This window comes from Hylobates moloch, unplaced genomic scaffold (assembly GCF_009828535.3).
Source record: "Hylobates moloch isolate HMO894 unplaced genomic scaffold, HMol_V3 SCAFFOLD_12, whole genome shotgun sequence".
Taxonomy (NCBI): Eukaryota; Metazoa; Chordata; class Mammalia; order Primates; family Hylobatidae; genus Hylobates; species Hylobates moloch.
The window spans coordinates 34,995,940-35,006,634 of NW_026652287.1; the positions used below are offsets into that span (position 1 = coordinate 34,995,940).

The window sequence follows — 10,695 nt, forward strand, 5'->3', positions numbered from 1 at the left end:
TCCAGAGTGCGTGTCTCCACTGCAGACCCCCCAAGGCTGCTCCGGAGGAGGGCGCGCTGAAGGGGAGGGAGGCCAAGTGGGAGGCTGGGGCTGCGGCCTCTGGGGCACAGGATCTGTATTTCTGGCCGGTTCAGTGGGAGGCTGGAGGTCCGCATCAGGTGGGCCTGGGGCGGCAGGGGCACCACAGTGCCGCCCAGAAGGGCAGGAACAGAGCCCTGGGAGGGCAGGGAGCAAACCCCGAGCGGGCCTGGTTGGGGGGTTGCCGGCACAGTGGGCAGCTGTTGGGTGGGTTGGGGGAGGGGGTGATGATGTCTCTTTGGGGGTCAAGGCGCCTGAGTTGCAGCCCCTGGAGGGCTGGGGCTGGCCAGGGCTGCCATCTCACGCTGCTGGGGGAGGCAGAGGGAGTGACAGAGCCATGCAGGGCCATCCAGTGCTTTCCCACTCTGAGGTGGCTTCAGGGACACAGCCCTGAGGACACACAGGCCTGCACCCAGCCCCCTTCTCCCCTCATAGTGGCCCAGCCTGTACCCCGTACACGGCAGCTATGGGCACTATGGGGACATTCAGGCCCCAAGGGGAGTCAGAAGGTGGAGATGGCGGGAGGACCCCCACTTCCATGAGGTGCCTGGCCCCTGCCCCCTTCCTGGCTCTGTCTACACCCAGGCATCTTATCTCTCCCACACCCGGGGCTCCTGGCTCTGGAAGCCAATTCCTCCCTTATCAGCAGCGGCAGCCTCTGGGTGCCGCATCAGGGTCTTGGCCCCTCTCTATCTGCCTGCGTCTGTCTCCTCTCTCCTCCTGTCAACTTGGGGCTCTCGCCACCCAGTGCCCGCCCCCCCCACCCCATGCTCCCGTTCACGCTTTCTCTCCAGCCTCCTTCCAGCGCCAATCCTGATTGCCATGGAAACACTGCAGCGGGTACCAGGTGGTGGCTGGGGGCACGGAGCTCGCGCTACCGCAGCCTGCGCCATTTCCGATGCCAGGCACCCTCAAGGCACAGTGGCTGGGGCTCATGTTGGGGGCACTTGGCCTCTCCAGGCCTCGAAGGCTTCTCCTGGGCTGATGCGAGCTGGGGAACGGGAGGGACAGACGTGGGAGTGAGAACGTCACATGGGAGGCAGCTGGTGGCACGATGGGGGACAGAGTGAAAGGTGGCAAGTCAAGGTGAACTGAAGGATAATCAGAGCGGAGGGAGGGAGCGGAGGCTGCGGGGAGGTTGGACCCGCTGAGGCAAGGGCACATCGAGGAGAAGCCGCAGCCAGGGCTCCCGCTGCCTCTGGGAGGGCTGGGGGCACTGCCAGGCTGAAGCCTCCCTCAGACCTTGGCCGCCTGAGGACAAGGAGGAGAGGTGAGCGCGAGGGGACAGAGTCCAGAGTCCCTGTCACCATCTCTTCTCCCCACCCAAAGCAAGATGCAGTTTCCATGACAACCTGGCCGGCCAGAGAGGGGGCAGGGCACTGCAGAGGAAACATGCCACATCCGCAGGGAGAGAGAGGGTGTGCTGCAGGGGAAAGGGGGGCACGCAGGGCCCCCAGAACCCCCGGTCACCATGCTCACTGTGCTGGACCCGGGAAAGTGGACAGAGCACAGGGAAGGGTTCTCCTGCCTCCACTCCCGCAGGCCACGCCCCCACGCTGGGCCTGCGGGGAAGGGGGAAGACTGAGCCCAGAGGCTCAAGGGTCAGATGTCCAAAGAGCGGCGGCTGCCCACGACTTGTGCAGGGGGCAGCGAGCAGCCCAGGGAGCCGGGCCGCAGACACCGCACTCAGGGCCATGGCCGACAGGGGCCCGTGGAGGGTGGGCGTGGTGGGCTATGGCCGCCTGGGTGAGTCCCTGACCATCCTGGGCCTCCTTCCCCAAGCCCCTTCCTAAAGCCCCCAAGACTCTCTGCCCTCCACAATTTTTTCTGTCTCTATCTGCCCCTGGCTGTGTCTCTGGGTCTGCCCACCGCCCCCACACCCCAGGTCTCTGTCCTCTCCATCTCTGTCTCCCTTCTCTCTGGGCCTCTGTCCACCCCACTGCGTCTCTGCCCCCCCCCACTGCGTCTCTGCCCCTGCCCCCATCTCTGTCTCCCTCCCCCGCAATCTGAGTCTGTCCCCACCTCCTGTCTCTCTGGGTCTGTGTCCCCACCTCCTCTCTCTCTAAGCCTGTGTCCTCCTGTCCCTCTGAATCTCTGCCCCCGGCTCCATCTCTGTCTCCCCAAGTCTCTGTCCTCACCTCCTCTCTCTCTCTGGGTCTCTGTTCCCCTCTCTCTGAGTCTCTGTCCCCCTCTCTCTGGATCTCTAACCCTCTCCTTTCCCTCTCCCCAGGACAGTCCCTTGTCTCCCGCCTCTTGGCTCAGGGACCAGAACTTGGCCTAGAACTTGTTTTTGTCTGGAATCGTGACCCAGGACGAATGGCAGGGAGCGTGCCCCCTTCCCTGCAGCTCCGGAACCTTGCTGCCCTTGGGGAAAGGTCAGTGACATTGCCATGGGAGAGTGCAGCTCCCTGAAGCTCCTGTCCTCGCCGTCTTAGCCACTGTGTGATCTCAGGGGTTCCCTGACCCTCTCTGGGCCTTGGTTCAAGCAAATGTGAAACGGGACGAACCCATTCATCTCATTTCGCCTCCCAAGTCAGGGAGAAGAGGGGCAGCCCTCAGTAGACTCAGAGGGAACCTTGGGGAGAAGAGGCCTAATACCTCTCCAAGACCCTCCGCCCTCTTTTCCCTCTCCCAGGCACCCTGATCTGGTTGTGGAAGTGGCCCATCCCAAAATAATCCATGAATCTGGGGCACAAATCCTGCGCCATGCCAATCTCCTGGTAAGCCCCACCCCAACCATTCACGCAGAGCCCTACCCCTTCTGTCTTGGTCTCACCCCGCCCTGAAGTGGATCTCCTTCCCTGACCTCAACCCTCCCCTCCTTCATCCACTCCAGGTGGGGTCCCCCTCAGCTCTAAGTGACCAGACCACAGAGCGGCAGCTCTTGGAGGCCTCACAGCACTGGGACCACGCCGTGTTTGTGGCCCGAGGGGCCCTGTGGGGCACTGAGGACATCAGGAGATTGGATGCAGCTGGGGGCCTCCAGGTGAGGGCCTGCTGGGCTCTGCAGGAACCAGGGGAGGCCTGCAAAGACCCCACTCCCCCTAACCCGGGCTCTTGCTTCCAGAGCCTTCGTGTCACCATAGCCACACACCCCGATGGCTTCCGGCTCGAGGGACCCCTGGCTGCAGCCCACAGCACTGGGCCTTGCACTGTGCTCTACGAAGGTCCTGTCCGTGGGCTCTGCCCCTTTGCCCCCCGAAATTCCAACACCATGGCGGCAGCTGCCCTGGCTGCCCCCAGCCTGGGCTTCGATGGGGTGATTGGGGTGCTTGTGGCTGATCTCAGGTGAGCAGAGCTAAGCAGGGTGTTGGGCTGAGTCCAGGCGCACCAGACTGACTGCCCCGCTTGTCTCAGCCTCACGGACATGCACGTGGTGGATGTAGAGCTGAGCGGACCCCGGGGCCCCACGGGCCGAAGCTTTGCTGTGCACACCCACAGAGAGAACCCTGCGGAGCCAGGCGCGGTCACCGGCTCCGCCACCGTCACGGCCTTCTGGCGGAGCCTCCTGGGTGCGGCCAGGCCCCTCTCCCCCGGCCCTGGGCTCCTGTGTTCTGCAGAGCTTGGGGGTCCCGGGCTCTCGCTAGTTCTGCAGTTCTGGTTCTGTATTTGTTGACCTTTACTTCTGACCTTTATTTCCTTAACCTCTCTCCACGACTTTGAGTCCTGGCACTGTAGATGTCTCCATTTCCGTCCGCGTCCCCTCTCTGAGTCTCTGTGCCCGCCTCTGATCCGGACTCTGTCTCTGTCCACTCCCAGGGCTCTGTCCCGCTCTCCGGGTCTTCCTCTACCGCCCCCCTGGCCTGTCCCCTCCTCCCACCACTGCCTCCCCCAGGCGTCTGTCTTATCTCTCCTTTGTCTCACTCGCTCATTCCCCTCTCTCCCCGCAGCCTGCTGCCAGCTCCCCTCCAGGCCGGGGATCCATCTCTGCTGAGAAGCCTCCTCCTTCCCGAGACAAGATCATCTGCCTGGCTTCTCACCACCACCATCCCACCCCTGCCCTGTCCCACTTCCCCAGGGTCTCCCTTCTGACTCAGTAAAGATCACCACTGCCTCCCCCTGCACCGCCTGGCTTCTCTGGTCCCTGTTTCCCTTGTGTGACGTCACGCTGCGTCTGCGCACCGCGCATGACGCCATCGCCGGGGGCGAGCACCCACGAGAGCGCGGCGCCGGGAAGCTATCGCGAGAGCCTACCCACTACGTTTCCTGGAATCTCTGAGCGGTAGTGGGCGCGGCCGTACCCGAAAGAAGGGCCTCTGAGGCGCACTTCCGGGACTTGCCGCGAGGCCCGACGGAAGTTGTAGTGCGGCATTTCCTAGGCCCGACGGCCGTCTTCAGGGCCGCGCGGCCCGGGCGTTCCGTGTGGTGCAGGAGTCCCGCGGGGCCCCACGGGAGTCGTAGTCCGGCACGCGGGGATCACCGGGAGCTGTAGTCCGTCCCGCCTGCCCAGTCAGCGCGGTGCTGCCCGCCCCGCACTCGGAGCCCAGAGCCGCCGCCCAGGAAGGGGATGCGGAAGCCCCTGGCTCGGTGGAGCGGAGAGGCAGGCGGGGTGAGGGGCGTTGCCAGGCAAAGGGCGAGCGCCGTGGTTGGGGTGCGGGTCGGTGAAGGGCTCCATTCCTTGGTGTCCGGGGAGGGGGCCTGGTTCCTGGTGATAGGAAAAGGAACTCCTGTTGCTTAGTGACTGGGGAGGGGGCCCCGTTGCCAGGTGACAAGAGCAGAGAGCCTCGCTGCTTCATGACCGGGGAAGGGGAGTCTTCTGTTGCTAGGAGACCAGAGGGGTCCCTATCACCTAGAGACAGGGGAGGAGGACTCTCTATTGCTAGGTGCTCGGAGGACAGACTTTACCTAGTGCGGTGAAGAGGGGGCTCTGTTGCTAGGTAACCACAGAGCGCCCTGGTTACCTAGGGACGGGGAGGAGGGTTCCTCTGTTGCTAGGTGACCATGATAGGGACCCTTTTACTTAGAGACCTGGTGGGGGTGGTTTTCTGTTGCTAGGGGAGCAGAAGAGACAGCCTTTTTCGTAGGAATAGGAATAGGGGATGGAGGAACGTGTACTGCCAGGCGACTGCCAGTGAGCGGGGTCAGGGTCCCAGTGTCCTCCTGGGCTGCCCCGAGCCCCAGCTCAATCAATGGCGGTGCCCCAAAGGCCTGCTGGGAGGTTGGACCTCTAGATCCCGGGCCCCTAAGGACCTTCTCCCCCTCCCAACCCCCAGCAGGAGCCGAGGACGGCATGTCCCAGGCCCCGGGAGCACAGCCGAGCCCACCCTCTGTGTACCACGAACGGCAGCGCCTGGAGCTGTGTGCCGTGCACGCCCTCAACAACGTTCTGCAGCAGCAGCTCTTTAGCCAGGAGGCTGCCGATGAGATCTGCAAGAGGTGACTGTCACCCACCCCAGCCCCTGGAGCAGCAGGGCTTCGGCGGAGTGACCCACCTGGGTGTCGCCACCAGGCAGGCGCTGAGCCTTGGGGCTTTCTTCTGCCCCACGCTCACTTGCCTAAGATAGACGCTGGGACTCTGGGGAGATGTTGCCTCCTGTGCCTGTCCCTGTGGCCTCAGCCCCAGCCAGGCCTCAATCCAGTGGTTCTTTCTTTCTTTAGAGACAAGGTTTGGCTGGTCTTGAACTCCTGAGCTTAAGTGATCCTCCCACCTCAGCCTCTCCAGTAGCTGGGATTACAGGCTCACCCAGCTTCAGGCGTCTCTTATCTGAGCCCTGTCACAGCTCTCCAGTCCATCTTAAACACGCCCTCGCCCTACTCAGGGCCCTCCTCATAGCGGAGGCCAAGCCTGCCTCTGCACCTTCAGCCCTCACGGCCCCCCTCAAACCAGACTCTCCACTCCCGTGCGCCCTTCTGTGCGGCCTCTGGGCTTCCAGGTACTTCTTTCTGCCTGGCATGGCTTCCTTCCCTGCCAGCATGGAATATTCCTCTTCACTATTCACAAGGTCCAACATCACTCCTTGGCTGGGCGCAGTGGCTCACACCTGTAATCCCAACACTTCGGGAGGCTGAGGCGGGTGGATCACTTTGAGGTCAGGAATTCCAGACCAGCCTGGCCAACAGGGTGAAACCCCGTCTCTACTAAAAGATAAAAAATAAAAAAAATTAGCTGGGCATGGTGGCACACGTCTGTTGGTCCCAGCTCCTCTGGAGGCTGAGGTGGGAGAATTGCCTGAAGCTGGGAGACAGAGGTTTCAGTGAGCCGGGCAACAGAGCAAGACTGTCTCAAAAAAAAAAAAAAAAAAATCCCTCCTTTATCATCTCTCACTCCCTCCTCTCTGTCCCCACATCCCTGGCCTCAGCTCAGGCCTGACCCTCTCCTGCCCAGCCTTCCCATGGCCTCCAGTCTGTCCCTGCCTTCAGTCCCCACTTAATCCTAGAGTCTTTCTACACCTGGAGATGGCCCTGCTTCCCCTGCCTCTTGCTCCAAGCCTCCTCCGGCTCTCGGACATCTTAAGAGTCCCAGCCCCTCAGACTGATTATTATGGTATTTATTCATCTCCTCTGTCATTCACAACAAGGACCCATCAGCTCTTTCATACCAAAGCCATGCTGGAGACCCTGAGATGACTCAGACACAAGTGCCAGCCTGAGGTGAGGGTGGCGAGGGAAACACACACACACACACACACACGAGCCTTTTCCTCCCATGCCCTGCCTGCCCAGGGTCCAGATAGGGAACAGAGGTGCAGCTGTTCAGAGGCAGGGCCCAGAGACAAGTGGTGACAGGTGGAAGAGCCTTCCTGGGCAGGGGAAGAGCTGGAGGAAAGGTTGGTGGGGGTGGGGTGGGAGGCGGTGGGCACCGGGGACAGGGGACCAGGAAGGAGGGTGCTGAGGCTCTGAGGTGAGGCCACCAGAGCCAGACCACGCAGGGCCCTGTGGGACTCTGTCCTGGGGGAAATGAGGCAGCAGAATGGGCTGTGAGCAGGGGAGGGGTGAAGGCAACCCCGTGGGAGAAGCAAGCAGTGTTAAATCAGGGCGATGCGGGCAGCTGTCATCGTTGAGGTGGCTCAGTTCACTGGGGGAGCCCAGACAGGGCCCCGGCCCAGCCTGGAGGTCAGGAGGCTCCTCTCAGAGGATGTGACATCTGAGGTGGGTCTTGAAGGTCAGAGGAAGGGACTGGTGGAGGGACAGGGACTTTGTCCAGGGCGTTGGGGAGCCATGGGAGAGCTGTGAGCAGGAGAGGGCCAGGGCCGTGTGGGAATGGACTGGAGGGAGGCTGGAGGCTTCGGGAGAAGACAGAGCCCATCTGGGGCCTTGGGGACAGGGCAGAGTCAGGGCAGCAGAGACAGGACTTGGGGACAGGGCAGAGTTGGGGCAGGAGAGGCAGGACTTGGGGGTGGATGACTTGTGGGGTCTGAAGCGGGGAGAGTCAAAGGCTGAGGCAACTTGTGGCCCCTGGGACCCCCATTTTGTGGAGAGGCCTTTCCAGGGGTCCCCAACTCAGCTCTGGCCACCCCCACTACCAGGTTGTCCCCAGACTCCCGGCTGAACCCTCATCGCAGCCTCCTGGGCACCGGCAACTATGATGTCAATGTGATCATGGCCGCTCTGCAGGGGCTGGGCCTGGCCGCCGTGTGGTGGGACAGGAGGAGGTAGGCCCCAGAGCAGCACAGCATGTGCTGGACCGGGCACAGAGGGCACCCTGTAGTGTGAGCCTGTTGTGGGGGCAGGGAGGGGAATGTGGCTGGGGGAGGTTGGCATGAATGCGGGAAGCCTGGCGCTGATGGGTTGGTAGGGGGAGATCAGGTGGTCGATGGGCTGAGATGCTGGGTGGATGATGGTTACTGGGTGGATGATGGTTACTGGGTGAATGCTGAGTAGGCGGTTGGATGTGTTGGGTAAGGGGGAGTGAAGGGATGGGTGTTCCTGGGCAATGGGCAGCAGGCAGGAGGCTGGGGAGTTGGGTGCATGAATGGGAGGTTTTGATGGCCGGCTGGCCAGTGGCTGGGTGTGTGGCTGGTAGATGAGGGGTAGACCAATGGCAAGTGGGTCAAGAGTGAGTGAGGATTGGGGGCATGGTGAGTCCACTGTTGGGTGAATGGCTGGCTGGGTGGTGGCCGGTTATGTGGGTGGGTGGTGGGTGGTGAACAGTAGATGGCTAGTTGGATGGTGATGGTGGTTGACGGGGAGGTGGGGCGGGTGTGTATGAGGGATGGAAGTGAATGCATAGACGGGAGGTGAGTGTGTGAATCGTCGTTGGGAAGTTGGCTGGTGGCTGGGAGGCTCAGTGGGGTGGGTGGATCATGCATGGATCCTGGGTGGCTGTGTGGAGTGGGTAAGTTGGTGGGTGGGTGGCTGGACAGACAGGGTGGTGGTGGTTGGTGAAGGGCCGATGTGAGTTGGGTGGACGGTGGGTGGGGGGGAGGTCTGGTTGGGTGGCCGCATGGGTGGGAGGTTTGAGTGGGCAGGTGAACGGGTGAGTGTCGGGAGCCAGGGTGGCTGATGAAGGAACACCTCTGGGTGGGCTCAGGAGGCCCCACCACCACCAGCCTGGGCCTCACATGCTCAGCAACATTTCACCGGCGGGCGGAGCAGGCCCTGATGGCAGTGTCCCCTCCCTGCCCACACAGGCCCCTGTCCCAGCTGGCCCTGCCCCAGGTGCTGGGGCTGATCCTGAACCTGCCCTCGCCCGTGTCACTGGGGCTGCTGTCACTGCCGCTGCGCCGGCGGCACTGGGTGGCCCTGCGCCAGGTGGACGGCGTCTACTACAACCTGGACTCCAAGCTGCGGGCGCCCGAGGCCCTGGGGGATGAGGACGGAGTCAGGTGAGCCCCGCAGAGGTGATTCCAAGACCAGGGGCTTGAAACCCCACTCCCCAGAGGGAACGCCCAGGCTGGCCGAGCCTCAGTCTCCCGATTTCTCCCACCCAGGGCCTTCCTGGCGGCTGCGCTGGCCCAGGGCCTGTGTGAGGTGCTGCTGGTAGTGACCAAGGAGGTGGAGGAGAAGGGCTGCTGGCTACGGACAGACTGACCATGGCTGACCATCGGCGCCCACAGCGCAGTCCCTGCGCGTCCCCCTCCGGCTGTGCACACTGCGTGCCTGGGAAAGGCCAGCACTTCATGGACCCTGGGGAGGCCCGGCCCCCTCCCCACACCCCTGCTCCCCACTGCCGCTGCTGCCTCAATAAATCTGCTGATTTGCTGCCCGCCTGGTCTGTGTCTGACTGCCCCGCCCTTCTGGGGCCCCTTCCACTCAGTGACTCCCACTTACCTGACAGGCCAGACACCCTGGTGGGTGGGGCCGAGAGTCCAGGAGGCCTCCTGGTTCCCTGCCACCTCATGCCAGTTTCTCACCGCTGGGCCTCAGTTTCCTCATCAGAGACACAGCAGAAAAAAACACAAGTCCGTGCCCCCTGGGGCTCATGCTCCTCCGGTGCTGGAGAGAGACCAGTGGCAAACAAAAGAGTTTGATCTCCTGGGTTCCACGGGGGTAACTGCTAAGGAGAAAGCAGGTGTTTACTTCTTTATTTGATTGATTGAGACAGGGTCTCACTCTGTCACCCAGGCTGGAGTGCAGTGGGTCAATCACAGCTCACTGTAGCCTTGAACTCCTGGGCTCAAGCGATCCTCCCACCTCAGCCTCCCAAGTAGCTGGGACCACGGGTGCGTGCCACCATACCTGGCTACTTTTAAATTTTTTTGTAGAGATGGGATCTCGCTTTGTTGTCCAGGCTGGTCTTGAACTCCTGACCTCAAGCAATCTGCCTGCCTCGGCTTCCCAAAGTGCTGGGATTATAGGTGTGAGCCACCATGTCTGAGTTTACTTCTTGACTCCCGATTCTATTCCGTTGATCGGTAGGTGGGCAGAACAGTGGCCCCAAAGATGTCCACACCCTGGCAGAGCGAGACCCTGTCTCAAAAAAATAAATAAAAATAAATATAATAGACCAGGCACGGTGGCTCACACCTGTAATCCCAGCACTTTGGGAGGCCGAGGTAGGCGGATCCTGAGGTCAGGAGATTGAGACCAACCTGGCTAACACGGTGAAACCCCGTCTCTACTAAAAATACCAAAAAATTTGCTGGGCGTGGTGGTGGGCACCTGTAGTCTCAGCTACTGGGGAGGCTGAGGCAGGAGAATGGTGTGAATCCAGAAGGCAGAGCTTGCAATGAGTGGAGATGGTGCCACTGCACTCCAGCCTGGGTGACAGAGTGAGACTCCGTCTCAAAAAAAAAAAAAAAATTAGGCCGGGTGCAGTGGCTCATGTCTATATTCCCAGTACTTTGGGAGGCCGAGGTGGGTGGATCACAAGGTAAAGAGATCGAGACCAGCCTGGCCAACATGGTGAAAACCCCCTCTCTACTAAAATTACAAAAATTAGCCGGGCATGGTGGCGCATGCCTGTAATTCCAGCTACTCGGGAGGCTGAGGCAGGAGAATCACTTGAACCCAGGAGGTGGAGGTTTTGGTGAGCCGAGATTGCACCACTGCACTCCAGCCTTGGCAACAGAGGAAGACTCTGTCTCATAAATAAATAAATAAGCGGGACGTGGTGGCCAGTGCCTGTAATCACAGCTACTTGGGAAGCTGAGGCAGATGGATTGCTTGAGCCCAGGAGATTAAGGCTGCAGTTAGCCATGATCGTGAGTAAGAGAGACTTTGTGTCAAAATATAATA

The 10,695-nt window shown here is 61.4% G+C and overlaps 2 protein-coding genes across 4 annotated transcripts; both read left to right on the forward strand.

The window, feature by feature from the left end:
• The first annotated feature begins 1,682 nt into the window (after window positions 1-1,682).
• On the forward strand, window positions 1,683-4,138 carry ASPDH (aspartate dehydrogenase domain containing). Its single transcript, XM_032169048.2, has 7 exons — window positions 1,683-1,824; window positions 2,309-2,453; window positions 2,714-2,798; window positions 2,915-3,064; window positions 3,146-3,366; window positions 3,436-3,590; window positions 3,969-4,138. Exons 1-7 carry the CDS (start codon window positions 1,773-1,775, stop codon window positions 4,010-4,012), a joined length of 852 nt encoding a protein of 283 aa, XP_032024939.1. The 5' UTR covers window positions 1,683-1,772; the 3' UTR covers window positions 4,013-4,138.
• A 260-nt stretch (window positions 4,139-4,398) lies between these two features.
• JOSD2 (Josephin domain containing 2) lies at window positions 4,399-9,223 on the forward strand. 3 transcript variants are annotated; one of them, XM_058426034.1, is made up of 5 exons: window positions 4,399-4,675; window positions 5,292-5,454; window positions 7,545-7,670; window positions 8,649-8,843; window positions 8,949-9,220. In XM_058426034.1, exons 2-5 carry the CDS (start codon window positions 5,309-5,311, stop codon window positions 9,046-9,048), a joined length of 567 nt encoding a protein of 188 aa, XP_058282017.1. In that variant the 5' UTR covers window positions 4,399-4,675; window positions 5,292-5,308; the 3' UTR covers window positions 9,049-9,220. The 3 variants fall into 3 exon arrangements, with proteins under 3 accessions (XP_058282017.1, XP_032024989.1, XP_032024988.1); XM_032169098.2 differs by having other exon boundaries at window positions 4,400-4,627; window positions 5,295-5,454; window positions 8,949-9,223; XM_032169097.2 differs by having other exon boundaries at window positions 4,401-4,627; window positions 8,949-9,223.
• The last annotated feature ends 1,472 nt before the right edge of the window (window positions 9,224-10,695 follow it).